This window comes from Emys orbicularis, chromosome 8 (genome assembly GCF_028017835.1).
Source record: "Emys orbicularis isolate rEmyOrb1 chromosome 8, rEmyOrb1.hap1, whole genome shotgun sequence".
In the NCBI taxonomy this organism is placed as follows: domain Eukaryota; kingdom Metazoa; phylum Chordata; order Testudines; family Emydidae; genus Emys; species Emys orbicularis.
Window position 1 is genome coordinate 55,005,290 of NC_088690.1, and position 21,120 is coordinate 55,026,409.

A 21,120-nucleotide genomic window follows, 5' to 3' on the forward strand; every position below is an offset into this window, starting at 1 on the left:
AGGGAGAAGAGAACAGTTGCAGGTATTTGAGTCAGCATGCCCAGCGGATGTCGGGAGCAATGGTAAATTGACTTCAACCACCTCTGCATGACCCTAAAGTGAAGTCTGGCATGCTGGGTCACATATGTGCAAGTTGCCATGTGTCCTAAAAGTCTCTTGCAATTCCTCACTGTTACACAGGGATGCGCCTGGAATTCTGAGCACAGATTGTGTATTGCCTGAAACAAATATGGCTTCGCTGTGGTTGAATCGAGAACTGCAAATTTTATCTTCTTTTCAGGGGTTAGATCTGGTTGGTCTTTGTTGATTAGCAAGCCTAAAACTTGAAAGAGACAAGACCTTCTGCACCCCTTCTTCCACCTGGTTCTTGGACTGTCCAGGGAGCAACCAGTTATTCAAGATACACCTAAATGCCACCCTTTGAACATGTGCTGCCACCACCACCATGCACGTTGTGAAAACTCAGAACAGGGGCAGAGGACAAGCCAAATGGAAGAAACAAACTAATAATGGATATCTGCCAGAACAAATCTTAGGAACTTCCTGTGACTCTGGTGAAGGGCCTGTCATAACTATAAAAGGAAGGGTAACAGCTCTCTGTGTACAGTACTAAAATCCCTCCTGGTCAGAGACTCCAAAATCCTTTTACCTGTAAAGGGTTAAGAAGCTCGGGTAACCTGGCTGACACCTGACCCAGAGGACCAATGAGGGGACAAGATACTTTCAAATCTTGGGGGGGGAAAGGCTTTTGTGTGTGTCCTTTGTTTAAGGGGTTGTTCGCTCTTGGGACTGAGAGGGACCGGACATCAATCCAGGTTCTCCCCATCTTTCTAAACAAGTCTCTCTTATTTCAAAATTGTAAGTAAAAGCCAGGCAAGGCGTCTTAGATTTACTTTGTTTTCTCAACTTGTAAATGTACCTTTTACCAGAGTGCTTATCTTGTTTGCTATACTTTGAACCTAAGACAGAGGGGATTCCTCTGAGCTCTTTAAGTTTGATTACCCTGTAAAGTTATTTTCCATACTGATTTTACAGAGATGATTTTTACCTTTTTCTTTAATTAAAAGCCTTCTTTTAAAAAAACCTGATTGATTTCTCCTTGTTTTAAGATCCAAAGGGGGTTTGGATCTGTATTCACCAGGAGTTGGTGAAAGGAAGGAGGGGGGAAGGGTCAATTTCTCCTTGTTTAAGATCCAAGCAGTTTGGATCTGTATTCACCAGGGAATTGGTGAAAGGTTTCTCAAGGCTTCCCAGGGAGGGAATTCTTAAGATGGTGGCAGCGGACCAGAGCTAAGCTGGTAGATAAGCTTAGAAGTTTTCATGCAGGCCCCTACATTTGTACCCTAAAGTTCAAAGTGGGGATACAGCCTTGACAGGGCCACAAGGAAGTATACCTTCTTTAAGTCAAGGGTAGCAAGCCAGTCGCTGAGAGATAGGAATGGGATAATAGAGGATAGGGTAACCATTAGAAATTTTATCTTTATGAATTGCTTGAGATTCTGCAGGTCCAGAATGGGTCTGAGGCCTTCCTTGGACTTCAGAATGAGAAAATACTAGGAATAAAATCCCTTCTCTTGATGTAGGGGCCATAGAAGAAGTGCCTCCTAACAGCAACAGAGACTGTTCTTCCTGAATTAGTACAGTCTTAGGAGAGTGATCCCTGAAAAGAGACAGAAAAGGTGGATGGGAGAGTGGAATAGACGTGATTTGTAGAATATATCCCACTTGCACCGTGCTTAGAACCCACCTGTCTGACAACATGATGCCAAGCAGTACAACTTGCAGCCAAAGGGAAGGGAACTTTGGTGCTCTCGACTGAGTCAGACAGACTGTTTGGAAACTGACAGCTGTCTCACTGTCACAGATGTAGGAGGCAGAGATGGAGGTCTTCTCCTTTGGAACTTGTCATGTATGTCTTTTAGAAGTGTTAGGCTCCCTCACCAGGTAGTATGATGGATAGCTCTGATGCACCTGAGGCAGAAACTGTTTTCTCTTTGTAAGGACCCAGGGACTAGAACCCAGGTCTGCAGAGCCTGGGATGGCTATAAAATTCTCACCGTCCCACTGGGAGACCATCCAGAGGCACAGCCAGGGAGCACTATGGAGAGTAAACGCTGCAGAAAATACCGCCCAAGAGATCCAGAGTGATGGTACCCTGCACCTCTCTGATTGGCCAAGTGCCCTATTTAACTCCATGGGTTGCCCCAGGAAGTGGCCTGGGCAACCTCACAGACTTCAGCCTGCTGCAACGCCAGACTCTGCTTGATCTCCTGTGTCTGACTCCAGCCTTACTCTCACCCTGATTCCTGCCTCCTGACTCTAGCCTGCTACAGCCTCTGATCTCCAGCCTCTGACTGCAGTCTGACTGACCCTGACTCTTGCCTCCTGATTCCAGCTTTGTACTACTTCTGATCTCTGATCCCAGCCTGACTCTGACCCTGGCTCTTGCTTACAGAACTTAGTTTTTGCAATTCCTTCAATTCCTGCCTGGTAACTACTGTTCCTGCTGGGCAGACCTCAATCCAGCTGTGACCACTAGGCAAGACCACTTATGCCACAATCCTTTTCAATTTTTATAGCAGGAGTGTAAATACCCAAAGATTTCAGGATTGCTGAGGAATCTTTTAAAGAGTGCAGAGCCTCAGCTATTTTGCCAGAGAACAGACTTGAACCCTCAGAGGCAAGCCTTCTATAGTATGCTGCACTTCAGTCGGAATACCAAGTGCTTGCAGCCACGAAGCACAACGAATAGCAATGCCACTGCCATCAGTGGAGCTGCGGAGTCTGCTTCATCCAGTGAAGCCTGTAGAGAAGACTGGGAAACCAAACAACCATCATTAATAAACACCTTAAATTCCTCTTTGACATTGTTTGGTAACTTGTCTTGAGACTTAGACATTGCATTCCAATTTGAATAATCATATCTGGCAAGCAGCACCTGAGGATTTGCAATTCTACATTGTCCCGCACAATTGGTACCACATGGGTTGGTACCAAAGCTGTCAGATCTGGTACCTGGGAGTTATCCTGCCTGAGAGGTGAAGCTGGCACTGACAAGCACAAGAGGGCCTGTGCCACTGCATATGCCTAACACATAGTTGGTACTGACAAAATAGCCTAGGGAACAGAAATCAGTGCCACAGATGAAGTAGGCAATGGAGTCTGTCTTGACAGAGCCCCTTGAGATGCTGGAGTCAACAACTCAACACTGCAGGAATACAGTACAGGGGACCACCTCACCTCCTAACCTCAGAACTTGATTTATCCTTAAGGGAGTCTGACCATTTAGCCCTCTGAAGGAAAAAAGACTTCAGTATATCACAGTATAGAGCAAAGCTCAACAACAACAAAACAAAGACAAAAGAATAGGTAAATGGAAACCTAAAATGGGTACAGCTAACTAACTAAGTAACTAACACACAGAGAAAACATGAAGAGCTCACACTTGCTCTGACCACCAATCATAGGCGGTGAGAAGAAACAGGGGCATCCCTTCCTTTCATGCTCCCACTAAGCAGCACCGGTGCATGGAGGGCACATGTGCTGCCCAGATGGGTACCACTATGGGGAAATGTTCTCTAGCTCCGGTGCACTGGCACACACTTAAGTGGAATGGACATGTGCAAGCACCCAAAAAAGAATTAAGAAATGCAAATGCAAAAACAAGATTTAAGCCAATGATTTAAATCAATCCACCCTGCTGCGCACCCAATGAAGACGTGATGGACTGAGCTGAATTCTGTTCTGCCTAATACAACAAAATTACCCAAGTTCCAGCTGAAGAATCTTTATTACTCATGAGGCTGTAAGAAGCCAAAAAGAGTATAGATGAATTTTAGCGTATAAATCACAGCCTGAGTTTAACAGAGCCGCACAATACAAGAGTCATCTCTTAACTCAGATTATGCTAACTTAACATGGAATCATTATGGACAATCTCCCCATACTCATGTTTGTCTAGGGGTATGTCTACACTACGGGATTACTCGGATTTTACAGAATTCGATTTTTGGCAACAGATTGTATAAAGTAGAGTGCATGCGGCCACACTAAGCACATTAATTCAGCGGTGTGCGTCCATGTACCGAGGCTACCGTCGACTTCCAGAGCATTGCACTGTGGGTAGCTATCCCATAGCTATCTCATAGTTCCCGCAGTCTCCCCTGCCTATTGGAATTATGGGTTGAGCTCCCAATGCCTGATGGGGCCAAAAATTTGTCGCGGGTGGTTTTGGGTAAATGTCATCAGCCAATCCTCCCTCTGTGAAAGCAACGGCAGACAATCATTTAGCGCCCTTTTCTCTGGATTGCCTGGGCAGACGCCATAGCACGGCAACCATGGAACCCATTCAGCCTTTTTTCACTGTCACTGGATGCTGCTGACAGACGCGGTACTGTAGCATCCCCTTGCCTTTGCAAGTTAGCAAAGACGGTTACCAGTCATACTGTACCGTCTGCTGCTGTCATGGGTGCTCCTGGCTGACCTTGGTGAGGTCGGTTGGGAGCACCTGGACAAAAATGGGAATGACCCCCAGGTCATTCTCTTCTTTAAGTTTTGTCTAATGGAGAGTCAGTCCTGCTTAGAATATCAGGTAAGCCTACTAAAGAACCAGAGAGGCAAACGGCCGCTCCGGGTCAGAGCCCCAGACATCCCGCAGAAATGATGAGCTGCATGCCATTCTAGGGGGTGCCCCTACAACAACCCCACCCGTTGCTTCCCTCCTCCCCCACCCCTCCCCGGCTACCTTGGCAGTTATCCCCCCATTTGTGTGATGAAGTAATAAAGAATGCATGAATTTGAAACAACACTGACTTTATTGCCTCTGCAAGCAGAGATCAAAGGGGGGAGGGGAGGACGGTTGGCTTACAGCAAAGTAGAGTGAACCACCATTCTGCACTTGCTCAGCCTATAGCTGAAAATGGGAATCTGGGATAAGCACTAGGATAGAAGCACAGGCAGGACTGAATCTCCATTTGTGTGTGGGCCTTTGGTTGGCACTGGTAAAATACAAAATGTCCCAGGATATGTATGTTAGGGGACAGTTCTAAACAGCAGTTTTATTTTTTTATTTACAGCAAAATGTAGAGGTCTAAGTATCTGATTGTGAGCCCTGGGAGCAAGGGGTAGGCTGGGGTAGGTGCGACTGCGCGGTGCTGCCGACTGGGAGAGCAGCCTGAGGCAGAAGCCTCCAGATGGCATGATATTCCAGGCAGGACTGAATCTCCATTACACAAAACTTAAAGAGGAGAATGACCTGGAGTCATTCCCATTTTTGTCCAGGCACCCCCGACCAACCTCACCAAGGTCAGCCAGGAGCACCCACGGGACGACGATGACGGTTACCAGTCATACTGCACCGTCTGCCATCTGCAAGGCAAGGCAAGGGGATGCTGCTGTGTAGCGCTGCAGCACCGCGTCTGCCAGCAGCATCCAGTAGACATATGGTGACACTGAAAAAAGGCGAGATACGATTTTTTTCCCTTTGCTTTCACAGGGGTGAGGGGAGGGCTGACGACATATACCCTGAACCACCCGCGACAATGTTTTTGACCCTTCAGGCATTGGGAGCTCAACCCAGAATTCAAATGGTTTTCGGAGAGTGCGGGAACTGTGGGATACCTACAGTCGTCAGTTGCCCCTCCCTCCATGAGCATCCATTTGATTCTTTGGCTTTCTGGTACGCTTGTCTCAGCAACTTAAGTTTCACGCAGCACTGTGTTGAGTCCCTGTTGTGGCCTCTGTCCATCATGGCCTTGGAGATTTTTTCAAATGTTTTGGCATTTTGTCTTTTGGAACGGAGTCCTGATGGAACAGATTCATCTCCCCATACAGAGATGAGATTCAGTATCTCCCATACGGTCCATGCTAGAGCTCTTTTTTGATTCTGGGACTGCATGGTCACCTGTGCTGATGAGCTCTGCATGGTCACCTTTGCTGATCAGCGCTCCACGCTGGGCAAACAGGAAATTAAATTCAAAAGTTCGCGGGGCTTTTCCTGTCTACCTGGCCAGTGCATCCGAGTTCAGATTGCTGTCCAGAGCGGTCACAAGATGCACTGTGGGATAGCTCCCGGAGGCCAATACTGTCGAATTGTGTCCACACTAACCCTAATTCGAACCGGCAATGCCAATTTCAGTGCTACTCCCCTCGTCGGGGAGGAGTACAGAAATCGATTTTAAGAGCCCTTTATATCAACAAAAATGGCTTCGTTGTGTGGACGGGTGCAGGGTTAATTCGATTTAACGCTGCTAAATTCAACCTAAACTCATAGTGTAGACCAGGCCTAGGTTTCCATTGAAAACATTAATTTGGCTCCCACACATTAAGTTTGCACAAATTAAACCAGTTCCCATTAGAGAACTCATTTCCACTTTCTAAAATGGTATTGATTTTGTCCGGTCTTCACTCGAACAACCTTTTCAGCATCCCTTCAGGGAGATCATTTGCTGAAAATGAAGTTTAAATTCCTAGTGTAGCCACAGCTAGAATCAAGTCACAAAAATCAGCAGGAGAATTAGAACAAAGTCAATCCCTATCCATACACGCTGTAATACATACAACCACCACCTTCACCATGTATGAAATCCAAACATCTATGTACAACCAGATCTCTGCTCTGTTCCCACCCAAAATGTGATTATTAAGTCTTCAGTTAATTTATGCAGCACCAGTAATATTAGCAGCTGTTTTCCAGCAAATTCCAGTTTTAAGAAAATTAAGAACTTGAATTAACTCTACTTAAAGCGTTATGGTTAGAATAGTGTTTTTAATTATTCCTTTATACTACAAAAGAGTTATATCGAGTGATTTTGCTTCTCAAAAAAAAAAAAAAAATTCAATCACATCTAAAAGTGATGGGTGTGTAGTCTCCTCCCCACATACAGAATTCAGCAATCTCAGACTTGAAAACAAAACATGAGATGCAGATGTAACTCACGTGCACAGTATGACAAAAGCTTGAGGGAAAAGACTCTGATACTGCAAGCAGCATTGTAAAACACGATCATCATTGTTTTCATTACTCAATCCATCTGCAAATTTAGCAAACACAATGGCAATATATTCAGAAATAATCAGGCTTCATGAGCAATATCTTAATATATTTATTAAGATACTGTATTCAAACACTGTATTTGTTCAAGCAACGGGGAGTAGTGTGGTCTAAGCACAGATCTGGGATACAGGAATTCCTGAGTTCTACTAGAAACTGCTGCTTTCTTGCTTTGCAACTTCAGGCGAGTCGCTTACACAGCTCTGATCAACTAGGTCGCAGTCACCAACTGAAGAAGACACGCAATCCATACCTAGCTTGGTAGGATGAAGTAACTCCCCACAGCCTGTTTATAAAGTGGAGACACAGCTAGAATTGATAATGCTGTAACAAACAAAATTTATCGATAAAATGGTAGGGAGTGAAGTACTAGTTTTGATTATAAACTACCCATGTACTAAATCTGTTCAAAAATCTTTTACTACTGATTAAGGTGTATTTGATAGGTTCATGCTGAAAAATATAGGTGATGTTTATCTTCTGATAACTCAGAAAGATACCTACCCATCACAAAAGATTGAGAAATATATAGGGCCTGATTCTTCATTCCATTACACCAGTTTTATGCCAGCATAACTCTGACATAAATTAACAGTATAAAATTGGTGTGACAGGGTAGAGAATCAGGTCCATAGTGAATAACAGTCTGATGGCCACTGAAAGTTGTTAGTCAATTTTAATAGGGAAATTGCAAAGATAAAAGTGAAGATTATATTAAGCCCAGAAGTAGATGCTGATGCTCACACTAGTGGAGCTGTGAGGACCATTCAACCCAGAAATAAATGTAACTATGTACATAGCTTACATATTTTCTGAGAGGCAAGCTGCATGGATTGCCCCCACAGCTTTGAATCTTGGTTTTTGAGACAAGTGTAGATGAACTCAACTGCAGGGACAGCTTTGTGCCGAACATGTTGTAGTACTTTGCCTTTCTTCAAGTTGTCCAGTTCTTGTAGAACCACCCAGGGAATTATCAGTGCAAGTCTGCCAATGCCTAGAAAACACAATTTTTTTTAAAAAAAACTGCCAATTGAACTACAGTAGGTTCCATTTTAATATGAACATAGTTCCCGAGGTTTATGTGTATTAGCAGATTTCTGCATTACTGGGCAAGACCCATTTCATCTGTATACAGAAGGATTAAGTTTTAAAAAAAAAAAAAAAAATTTTTTTAAACAGAAGTTAGCTTCCTTAATGTTAAATTCAATATAAACACTCATTCAGTGGGTTATCTTAAAAGTGATGACATGCAAAGTTGAGGAGTAATCAGTAAACAATTTTTATCACATTACTGTACCATATTTTGACATAATTGTTGTGGTAATCCTGTCATGCTGTTTGCCACACAATGAATGCCACACTGTGTGATGCTAAAATAAAAAAGTCACTGAGCAGTAGAGGAAAAGGGAAGACTGATATTATGTTCACAAATGATGGTCATTATATAGAACCAAATTCTAATTAATAAAGGCAACAATGGTTTGCAAAGACTATCATCCAACAACACTATCTCAGTGATAAACGCTATGGACACTGGACAAAAGTTTTACTGTCCATTTTCAATGAACATTGTTAAAAAAATTCTTTAAAAATATGTACTAAACTTTGTCATTAAAACTGGAATATACTAGACACACAATAAATGCATTAGAAAGTGAATGACTATTCTGTCAATGCTATATACGTTGGCCCCGTTCTTTATCTCTGGCACTTACATGATCAGACCTTATATAGAAATACGCCACATACATTATAGCATAATGGGGCTATGTTTCCAATTGGTTTGCATTATAAATCACTATTCATTAGCTCAGAATGTTAGAAGCACCCTGATGGACTTCACTGGTGCATGCTGGTATCTGCAGTCTTAGTCCCTCTAGCAGTACAGATCTAGAATTCAGCAACATACTAGAGGCAGTACTGAAAGCAAGGGGTTGGACGTCAGAACTCCAGGTGTTTTATTTCCAGCTCTGACCTCAATTTTTTTTCCTGACAACTTTTTTCCTGCCTTGATAATACTTATCTTACAGATGGGATAATTTGTTCCTGTGTCCTCAGCTGTGTTATGAGGGTTAAACAAAGTGCTTTGAGATCTTTGTATTAAGGTGCAATAGAAGGGCAAGATACTTACTATTAATAATGGATCAGATGCTTAAGTCCCTACTCTGCCCTTACCTCAGGTAAAAAACTCTTACTGACTTTTTATAGCATCTAGTATCAGGTAGAACCAGACCTAGGGGTTTTTAGAAAGCAAGGGTTCCTAAAACTTTTATGTATGCAGAAGAGTTTAAAATTTGTAATAAGAAGTTCAGTTTTCATTAGAGTAGATATGTACATAATAGGCTCTGCTTTCAGATGTCAGTTTCATTAATAGGAAGCCTACACTCTGAATTTAGACTCTCACAAACAGGCATTTACATGTGAAAATCTAAGTGTCCAAATGTGGGATTTGGATAGCTTGTTAAGGAGCCCAGTGTTTGAGAGTTAGCCTCAATATGTATGAAGTTGTCATTCCAGTACAGTGTGTTAGGCATTGTTCACACACACACACACACACACACACACACACACACACACACACACACACGGTATAGCCCATAGCCTGAAGAGCTTACTATACAAACACATGAACCTGTTGAGTGTTCCTTTTCTATAGGGGCTGTAAAAGCATCCACATACCTGGTATATCTCTAGTTTTCAAAGTCATGATAAACTGAAGGTGACTAATCATTATGTTGGTGTCAATCACTATCAAGAGGTTCAAACCAGAAGTAGCACTTGCTGTAGAAGAGAACATATAGCAATTCATTCTTTTGCATTCCTTACTTAGGTCACTTATTACTTTTAATGTTGTCAGTGTGGAAGCAGATAGCAGAGAAACCTCCTGACAACTTTACAGATGACATACCAGCCGGAATATCTGCATTCTCTTCTGGAAGATCTATTTCCATACTTGTCAATTCTCCACAAGTCTGCACGACTGGCAAAGCTATCTTTTTGTCAATACGAGCAGCATGCAAGTCCTCTATTATTTGCATCTATGGTAAAACATGAATACATAAAATAAGAGGTGGGTAAGCTCTTTAAAAAAGTTGTCTGACAGGAACAGGCATCTTTGGTATCACTGCTGATGTTTTCATGCAGTTCTTAGCATTAGTCAATTTTTAACTGGTGCAGCAAATTTAAGAGTATGAGCATCTGCAGCCTATACCCAAATATGTGAAGTCCAAGGTATGGCCTAAAAGTTTCATTTGTGACCACATTTCTATCCAATAGTTAACAGGTTTGATCTGTTCCTTACTACAGAGGCCAAAAGTGCTCTGCTAACAACAGTTCTTTAGGAACATTGCTCTATTTCAGTGGTTCTCAACCAGGGGTACGCAAACCCCAGGAGTACAGAGAGGTCTTCTAGGGGGTACATCCACCCATCTAGCCATTTCCCTAGTTTTACAACAGGCTACATAAAAAGCACTAGCCAAGTCAGTACAAACTAAAATTTCATACAATGACTTGTTTATACTGCTCTATATACACTATACCCTGAAATGCAAGTATAATATTTATATCCCAATTGATTTTATAATTAGATGTTAAAAATGAGAACGTAAGGAATTTTTCAATAAGAGTGTGCTGTGACACTTGTCTTTTTATGTCTGATTTTGTAAGCAAGTCGTTTTAAGTGAGGTGAAACTTGGGGATACTCAAGACAAATCAGACTCCTGAAAGGGGTACAGTAGTATGGAAAGGTTGAGAGCCACTGCTCTATTTCTTTACTAAAAAAAGTAAAGGGATGCTGGAAAGTAAAGTTGGTGGGATTTGCAACCAAATATTCTGACCCCACTTTCCAACATGGAAGCAAGAAGTCTAAAACTAGGTTGTACCATGTAAACTTGTTTCAGAAAGCCCTTGACAGGTGCAACAAACTAACTGGATTTTTTAGTACGCAAGAGATTCCAGGGCCACTAGGAATGGAAGTGGCATAGCAACAGTGCAGAATGTCACAGTTTGAGGATACAGTTGTTTAAACTAAAATATCACAAACCTCTTGGTCTGTCTCTGTAATGTGAATGGCTTGATGGGAGGCAGAAGGGCACGGGACTTCAGAGCTCTGTTGAGAAATAATGCCAGAAGTATGACATTTACAAGAATTCAAGCACTTGCTACCTGATGACAAACTTTAATTTAAACAAGTTCTCTTTGTGACCTGACAATAAAATTAATGTTCTATCCAAATACAATCTTTGCAGTAGTATTATAAAGAGTTAAGAATGCAGTGTGCATATAGAAAAGAGCAGAGAGTACGTATTTAAATTAGCACAATCATAATGATACAAAAACATGTTAAGATGCTTTAAAAAAAGTAGACAAGTGTCTTGTATAAATGAGGTTGGGATCAACAAATTCTTCTTAGTTGTGGCCAAACTTAAGCCTACATCTCCATACGCAGAGGGAGAAGATATAAATTGTCATCTAGAAACCACCATTTCAAAAAACAAAACAAAACGAAACAAAACAAAACAAACACACAGCCCATTTGTCCACTACTAACTTGCCCAGGATTTTATTAACTTTACCTGTCTTAAATGTAACTGTATGGCTTCAAAGGTCCTTCCTTCAGTTCTTGAGCTAAAAGTTTTGCTGGAATCAGGATGCTGTTTTTTCTCTTTAAGATACTGCCATCCCTTAGATGTTGCAGTTGAATAAAATAATGGTACATGTTTAGTATCATGGTGATTTTTGTTAGATAGTTCTTTAGAGTTTTCTGGGTGTTCTTTATTCTTACAAATCTTCGATGATGTGTGTGATATATTAGTGGGGAAATTGCCATCGCCTGCAGTCTTTGGAAAGGTGGCTGAGGGCTTTTTCAGAATTCTGAAATCATCACTCAATTTTTTTGACCCATGCAACTTCTTACTTAGCAAGTCCGTAGGAAAGGTAGCTACCTTGAACGTCTCCAACATAGTTTGTTCAACTCTAGCCTCCAGTTTGCTGAGCTCAGTTTTCTCTTTCTTCTTCTTCCTCAGCTTGTCCTTCTGGATTGCAAAACTATGCCGCACCATTTTCCCTCCTGTTCCAACATTGTCAAAATAGTGGTCTTTTTTACAGATTTCCCTGCTAGTAGGGACCACACCAGAATCATTTTGGATTTTCTCTCTTCCATGTTTAACATCATTATGTTTAAACTGTATAGATATCCTTTTTCGCTTCTCAGTTTCAATCAAAACAGCACTGATTGTTTTGCTATCATTTGAAGACTCTCCTTGGAACCCTTCAATAGTGCCTTGTGGAACATAGGAACTTTGCTTTCGTTTCTTCTCTTGAACATCTTTATGTACTTTGAATCTGCAAAAGTGTTACATAAATGGAAGTTACATTATAAAAAAAAGTTACAATATAGCTTAACGTGACTGAAATCAACAAAGAGAAGCCTGCACTAGACTGTTACTGTACTTCTTCACCCAGCTAGTTACTGCTAAGCATTTGAAATTTCATTAATTTACTCTGAATTCAGGACAACATTAATCCTTTAAGAGAGTTGGGGGGGGGGGGGGATATTTTTGCTTCTCATGGACATGCTTTGCTCTCACTGGTTTTACATCTTGCATAATTTTCTTAATTTGCCAAATGTTGACAAAAAAAGGGTAACAGTAAGGTCACTGTCTACATTGTACCAGCCGGTACAATGATTACAATATGGCAGGGACCTCAACATTGTTAAGACACTGTTCAGTCTTATAGCATAGGCAAGATTGGTTAAAATGCTGTTCATATTCCTGAGCTGACCTTGCTGAAATCCAAGGATATAGCCCTCAGGTTCTGTCTGCACTGTGGGGAATAGTGCAGTAACCAGGTAGTACTTATAAAGTAGATGAGACCCAAGTCTAGCTACTGCATGCACTGCAATTTCAGCCCTGAACAGAGATTCTTAAATCAGGGCAAAATGTCTGTAGCAGTCTTTTTTTATTTTTATTAAAAACCACACGACGCAACATTAGGGTGTGTAATAGTTTTCAAATATTTATGCCCATAACACTTTTTGCATCTGTGTTCACCACAGTTAGTCACCCACCATGCTTCAGTCATGCTAGGGGTAACCAAAAGCAGAGTTCTGTCTAGCACAAATTGAAGGCGGGTGGGGCAGAGAGAGAGGATGCCCCCTTTGCAAATGAGCCCCAAGATATGCTAAAATGATTATAGTTCAACATGTTCAAAAATATAATCAAATATTGTTCCACCGGAGACCAATAAAAACCACTGAAAATGTAGTTAATAGAAATCCTAATAGGCCCATTAGTTATCGTAAGAGTATAAAAATTTAGTCAACAATAACTGAGAAATCCACTTAACATATGAATTCACAAGTCAGTCAAAGAGCACATTTGCCATTCCACAATTTCTCAGTGCCTGTAACCTTGAAAATTACTCGAAGCATCAAGTTGTTATTGTTACCCAGGGTTCTTTCAACCCAAAGCTCTTGGCAACTTTTACTCTGTGCGACGTGGTGTCAGGAAATAAATCAGGGGAGACACAGCCATCTGACCAATAGATGGCTGGCACAAACAGGACAACACAAGAGTGCTTTCACTTAGAGCTAATCTTTACTTAGTCTCAAGCACTTACACACATCGGCAACAGGTTAGTAAAACACCCCCAACCCTCAATAATTACTGAAGCGGAGTGTGGCTCTTGAGTGGCACAGCGGCAGCCCGTCTGCTGGTGGGGAACACAAGATGCATCCAGAGGGAGAGTCCAGTCCTAAAGAGTCCCACTACCTCAAACTTTTCCCCCTTATTTTATACATTAGTAACACAATGACATGCCCCTTAAAGAAAATTTGTTAAGCTAGCAGTTTCAATGGTCAAGCAAGAGGTTTTTTTCTGATTATTGTTGATTAACCAAGCGTAGTTTTTCCCCCTAGTTTGGAGCCTTGAGACCCTGTTAGACACATTCCTGAGGGCACATCCTCTCTTCTAAAATGCGTGCATCAGCAACTTCAACACAATTCTTATCAGGAAGGACGCGGGGTCAAGCTGCCCTTTCTGTGGCACTCAAAACCCCTCCCCTCCTGCCTTGGTCAAGCTGCGCTTGCTACATGGCCACTTTACAGCCTGCTGACCTGGCTGCTTTTAGCAATAAGCAATAGTGGGTTCAGGCACTTTACTTGTTTGCTGAACATCTCCCCATACATTATGGCAACTGGATTGATTTGGGGGCTACCTAGAGCCAACAGAAATGGAAAATGAAAGATATTATACTTAATGCAAAATCCTCCTCTAAATTACACTATGGCTCTCTACTGTACATTCTGCTTTTGTTCCATGCTCAGTACTTCTGCTGACATCTACAGAATAACATTCAACACAGACACATTCCTATTACGAGGCCCACTGTTCAGAATGAGGAGGATAACACTGTCCCTAGTTTCCAGGGAACAGTGGAAGGGTCCATTCCTCTCTTGTTCAGTGTGAAGTAGCACAAATTTATAGTGAATTTTAAAAGAAATTTTAAGGACCTCATCTCTTAATTGCCATCACAACCTGACTGACTTAGGCAGAGTCCATTCATGAATGCAAATGGAAATATTTTAATCTATTAAGAAGGCCCAGTTCTCCATCACTGCACAAGTAAAAAAACCAATATTTTTGCTAAAATACTAAGCACTATCCTGTTGGTTTTTTTTTTTAAAATGGTTATGTTTAGTGACAAAGTAAGCATTTACCTTTGAAATTCTAGCTGTCCTTTTATGTTACAGATTCCTGTCTCTTCGGATTTCTGAAAAAAGAAAAACAAAGTTAAAAACTTTAACAGGAACCACTAAATTGCAGTAAAATAAAATAAACTCAATAAAGAATGTGTTACTATGATCTATCACTAGATGCATTCAAATTTTGACTAGCTAAACTCAAACAAACTGGCCATCTACTCCATTACAATGTATTTGATTCACTGTATTCTGTTATATTTTAAGAAAACACAAGGAACAAGTGAGCAACAGCATACAAACAGACCTGGATTACAAAAGTATAACTGATTACAGATCTTTCAATACATGCATATGCTATATTCTACAAAGAAACCGGTAGATAAAGAATATACATTACCCAAATTGCTTCCTAGAAGCTTCTATCTACTCTAGAACAGAGTTTTGACAATGTTTGGTCACAATCATATAAACAGAGTATCAACAGTTTCCTGAAATGAGTAAAAGTTCTGAAGTCTTCTCTACAATGGAGGCAGTTTTCCAAGAACTCACCACCATTGTGGTGGTAGCCAGCACCCTATCCAGACTGGGGCTTCCAACACTGCTAACTTCAATGAGCCTGAATAAGTTAGCAACAACCGAAAAGTTTCCCTAGTGTGGAGGCCTTAGACAAATGGAGCATCAGACCTGGTCCTTGTGCACAATCAGGTCAACCTAACATCCTACTGTATATTCTGTCGACCTAGCTACTGCCTCCTGGATTTACTACAGCAATGGAAAAATCCCTTCCATCACTGTAGTAAGAATCTACACTATAGTAGTACAGCACGACAGCCGCTGTAGTGCTTGTAGGGTACACATATGCTTAGAATTTACTCCAAGCTTACAGCAGAGCTATCTCCCAGAACTCATCAATATCTAGCCATCAGATCAAGTTCAACATGACTAAAACAGAGCTAGCTCTTAATCCCCAACTCCCTTCTCAAACTCTGAACAAGGCCACCATCCTGCCCGTTACCGAGGCCTGTAACTTGGACATCATATTTGACTGAGATGTCTCTAAGTCCTCATATCCAGACTACATCTAAATCTTGCCAATTCTTTCTGCGTAACATCCAGGTTTTTCTATCCATCCACACAGATTAAAAAAAAAAAAAACTCATATCCACGCTCTCATCATCTTGATTATTGTAACATCCTTTTTTTTGGCCCTGCCTTGCTCATCGCTATTCAGAATGCTGCTGCATAGATAATTTTCTTATCCTCATCACTTTGACCACATCACCCCTCTCTTCACATCACTTCAGTGGTTCTCCCCATCTCTATTACACAAACAAAGTTCCTTGTCTTTACTTTCAAGGCCCTTCTCTACCCCACCTATCACTTTTCATTCACTAGCAAGATGTCAGCTCCTACCTCCAATCAGACCATGAAGCCAGCCTCCACTGTCCACTTGTTACATTTTGAAACAAGCACTTTGTGGTTATTCCCATCCAGCCCCTCATGTTCAGGGGCATCCCATAAACATTTGCAAAACTATCTCATTCAAATCCCACCTTATAATTCTCCTTTGCCATGACACTTACAAAAAGATGACCACAGTTAGGCCACTGGTGTGCTGAGACCACTATCATGCTCACCAATATTGTTTCATTATGCCCTTGTACATCATTTGTCTATAATCATCTGTTGCCATCTCTTGTTTTATACTTAGACAGTAAGATCTTTGTGGCTAGGGCCACCTTTTTGTTCTGTGTTTGTACAGAGCCTAGCACAATGGAGTCCTGGTCCATTGATTCAAGGATTCCAAGGCCAGAAGGGACCATTTTGATCATCTGACCTCTTGTATAACATAGACCACAGAAGGTCCTTAGAATAATATCTAGAGCATCTCTTTTAGAAGAACATGCAATCTTGATTTTAAATAATTGTCTGTGATGGAGAATACAACATGATCCTTGGCAAACTGCTCCAATAGTTACCCTCGCTGTCAAAAATTTACATCTTATTTCCAGTCTGAATTTGTCTAGATTCAGCCACTGGATTGTGTTACACCTTTCTCTGCTAGAGCAAAGGGCCCATTATCAAGTACCTGTTCCCCATGCAGATACTTATAGGCTATAATCAAGTTACCGCTCAACCTCATCTTTCTTAAGCTAAATAGATTGAGCTCCTCACTATAAAGGCATGTTTTCTAGTCCTTTAATCATTCTCATGGCTTTTCTCTGAACCCTCTCCTCCGATTTACCAACAACACTCTTTTTGAACTGTGGGCTCCAGAACTGGACAAAGTATTCCAGCATTGGTCACATCAGTGCCAAATATAGAGGTAAAATAACCTCTCTGCTCCTACTCAGGATTCCCCTGTTTATGCAACCCAGGATCACATTAGCTCTTTTGGTCACAGTACCACATTAGAGGCTCACGTTCAGGTGATTATCCATCACAAACCCCAAATCTCTTTCAGAGTCACAGCTTCGCAGGATAGAGTCCTGCAAGTATCAATTACAGTAACTCCTCACTTAACGTTGTAGTTATGTTCCTGAAAAATGTGACTTTAAGCAAAACAATGTTAAGCTAATCCAATTTCCCCATAAGAATTAATGTAAATAAGGGAGTTAGGTTCCAGGGAAATTTTTTTTCACCAGACAAAAGATTTTATTTTAGATTTAGATAGATAGATAGATAGATAAATATACACACACAAACACAGAGTATAAGTTTTAAACAAACAAATTAATACTGGTACACAGTGATGATGATTGTGAAGCTTGGTTGAGGTGGAGGAGTCAGAGGGTGGGATATTTCCCTTACTGCTAAATGATGAACTAGCAATTGGCTGAGCCCTCACGGGTTAACTCTCTCACTCCACAAGGCAGCAGGAATGGAGGGAGATATGCACATTTCCCTTAAGTACACTGCCTTGTTAATTAGACCAGCTTGCTGAGACTGCAGCTGCTGCAAGCTCCCTCGGTCCTGAGCCCTGCTCTATGGAAGATGGGGTAAGCGGGGTGCAGGAGCAGGGGGACACACTGACATTAGCCCCCCCTCTTCCTTCCCTCCCCCGCGGCACAGCAAGCAGGAGTCTCGGGGAGCAGCTCCAAGGCAGAGGGCAGGAGCAGCACATGGCAGTGGTGGGAGGAACACAGCTGAACTGCAGGCAGCTGCTGCCCAGGGAATTTAGGGGAGCAGAGAGCTGATAGGGGGAGCTGAGAAGGGGCTGCTGGTCCACCCTGGTTCCAAGCCCCCACCAGCTAGCTGCAAGGGGCTGCTCTTCCTGCAAGTAGTAGACAAAGCAGGCGGCTGCCATACGATGTTAGAAGAGAGCATTTCACAACTTTAAACGAGCATGTTCCCTAATTGATCAGCAACGTAACAACAAAACAACGTTAACTGGGACGAGTTTAAGTGAGGCGTTACTGTACATTCTTTGTCCCACATCTGGCCCACGGGACCATTCTCCCCGGCCCCTGAGCTCCTGGCCCGGGAGGCTACCCCCGGCCCCTCCCCTGCTGTTCCCTCTCCCCCGCAGCCTCAGCTCACTGCGTCGCCAGCGCAATGCTCTGGGCGGCGGGGCGGCGAGCTCCTGGGCAGCTGCAGACCCTGGCAGCTGCAGACCCTGGCCTGACCCGGTGCTCTGCGCTGTGCAGTGCGTGGCTGACTCCAGCCAGGCAGTGTGGTTGCCTGTCCTGGTGCAGCTGCACCGCCAGCCACCGGTGCTCCAGGCTGCGCGGTAAGGGGGCAGGAGAGGGGGTTTGGATAGAGGGCAGGGGAGTTCGGGGGGTGGTCAGGGAGCAGGGGCGGTGGATGGGGCAGGGGTCCCGGGTGGGGCAGTCAGGAATGAGAAGAGGGGTTGGATGGGGCAGCCAGGGGACAGGGAGAAGGGATGGTTGGATGGGGCAGGAATCCCGGGGGGCCATCGGGGCAAAAGCAGGGGGGGGGGTCAGATGGGGCAGGAATCTTGGGGGGCCATCAGGGGCGAGAAGCGGGGGGGGGGGGGGGTCGGATAGGGGGCAGGGACCGAGCCATGCCTGCCTGTTTAGGGAGGCACAGCCTCCACTAACCGGCCCTCCATACAATTTCTGAAACCCGATGCAGCCCTCAGGCCAAAAAAAAAAAAAAAGTTTGCCCACCCCGGTCTAGAAAATACACACAATAAAACAGGCATACACGTAAGCTCTAAAGTACATGTGTATTTCAACATATTGATAAATCTCATGCCCACCAAGTACACATTTCAAGCTGTTGGCAGATACCAGTTTAAAGATTTGACACACTAAAAATGGAAAAACGAAAATTTGTATCAGAATACATTTCAGAACACAAGGAAGTATTCAAAAGCTTAAAAACAAAATAGGAGAAAAAGATGAAGTTGAGTGTATGCACTGCAAATGGTGTGGCCTAATTATTAAATGTAAATATTTATAGGTTAGTAGTTCTACGTCTACAACAGTAAATTGTTTATTCAAATGAAAAAAAAATTAGGGATTAGAGATACACCTCTACCCCGATAGAAGGCTGTCCTCGGGAGCCACAAAAAAAAAAATCTTACCGCGTTATAGGTGAAACCGCGTTATAATAATAATAATAATTAATGGAGATATCCCATCTCCTAGAACTGGAAGGGACCTTGAAAGGTCATCAAGTCCAGCCCCCCGCCTTCACTAGCAGGACCAAGTACTGATTTTGCCCCAGATCCCCAAGTGGCCCCCTCAAGCATTGAACTCACAACCCTGGGTTTAGCAGGCCAATGCTCTTATATTGAACTTGCTTTGATCCGCCGGATTGCGCAGCCCCGCCCCCCCGGAGCGCTGCTTTACTGCGTTATATCCGAATTCGTGTTATATCAGGTCACGTTATATCAGGGTAGAGGTGTATATTGTTTTCTCAAACTCAGAGTTGGCATTGAGTTTTGCGTTCTGTAGCAAACCACATTAAGGCTTTGATTAACAGAATTCAATCTACTGAATACTTTACCCCGATCCTTCCATCCACCAAAATAAACCACAATATTTACCCAGAAAAAAATAATATTTTTGCACTGATTTTCACCTGTTTTTTAATTGTTGTAGTAATAAACACCAATAAATTCTTGGGGAAAAAATAAAAAACAAACAAAAACAAAGTGCCCTAATTATATACATCTTCATGCACAAGTGGGAAGAAGTTTGAGCTTTGTTTTTTCTGTTTTGGTTTTGTATCAGCAACAAGTTTCCCTTCATTCATATTTCCAACCAACAGTGTATGCCAAGCAATTTCACACCTAACAGGGACTAGAAGTTGCAGAATTTTCCATACAATTCACATCTTTTCCCTGTGGTCCTGTCTACACCTCTAAAACAGCCATACTTAAATAGGATTATGATCAGATCATACTATAACATGGTTTAACCTTGCTTGTATGAACAGAACACACCCCAGCACTATCTATCATCACGTTAAGTTGGTTAAAACATGGTTCTTTATCTACAATAGGTTGTGTTTACAATGGCAATTGTTGGAAAGTCTCCCACCATTACACTAGAAATAGCCCAGCTTCAGTAGCTTCAACAATAGGAGTATCTGCATGGAGCAGTGCTATCTAATATCCTTCAGAACAGGTCTAAGTAACACAATGGTTAAAACACTGCAGTATCAATGATAGGGTCACAATGGGAAATTTTAAGAAAACCAATAGATTACACAAGGCTAGCAAGTACAATTGCACTAGTGTTGGCAACACTTCTCTACTAGGATGACCAGGTGTCTAGGATGACCAGGTGTCTAGTTTCTGACCGGCACACCTGGTCGAAAAGGGACCCTGGCGGCTCCGGTCAGCACTGCCGACTGGAACGTTCGAAGTCCGGTTGGTGGTGCTGCTGCGGAGCCAAGACAGGCTAGTTCCTACCTGTCCTGGGGCACCACGCTGAGCCCTGGAAGCAGCCAGGAGGTCTGGCTCCTAGGTGGGGGGGGGCCCCCATGGGGCTCTGCGCACTGCCACAGCACAGACTCCGCACTCCCATTGGCTGGTTCATGGCCAATGGGAGCTGGGGGGGAGGGGGGTAGTGCCTGCAGGCAAGAGCAGCGCGCACCGCGGAGTCTCCTGCCTGCCCCACCCCCACCCCCCGCCTAGGAGCTAGACCTGCTGGCCACTTCCGGGGCGCAGCACGGTGCCCCAGCACAGGCAGGAAGCCTGCCTTAGCACCCCCGCTGCACCACTGACTGGGATCCACCGGAGGTAAGCCTGCGCCCCAACCTCGAGCCCCAGCCCTGAGCCCAACCCAAACCCAGAGCCCCCCCCACACCCCAAATCCCTCATTCCTGTTGGCCCCAGCCCAGAGCCCGTACCCCCTCCTGCACCCCAACCCCCAGCCCTAAGTCCCCCAAA

General features: G+C 43.1%; 1 protein-coding gene across 1 annotated transcript in view; it reads right to left on the minus strand.

The window, feature by feature from the left end:
• The window catches only part of SWT1 (SWT1 RNA endoribonuclease homolog), a 99,539-nt gene that overhangs the window by 68,986 nt on the left and 9,433 nt on the right, over positions 1-21,120 (minus strand). Inside the window, exons 5-12 of the mRNA XM_065409997.1 lie at positions 14,772-14,824; positions 11,626-12,394; positions 11,094-11,159; positions 9,960-10,089; positions 9,731-9,832; positions 8,349-8,411; positions 7,857-8,045; positions 6,938-7,031 (exon numbers count right to left, since the gene is read on the minus strand). Coding sequence (XP_065266069.1) covers positions 6,938-7,031; positions 7,857-8,045; positions 8,349-8,411; positions 9,731-9,832; positions 9,960-10,089; positions 11,094-11,159; positions 11,626-12,394; positions 14,772-14,824 — 1,466 coding nt within the window. The remainder of the gene's footprint in view (positions 1-6,937; positions 7,032-7,856; positions 8,046-8,348; positions 8,412-9,730; positions 9,833-9,959; positions 10,090-11,093; positions 11,160-11,625; positions 12,395-14,771; positions 14,825-21,120) is intronic.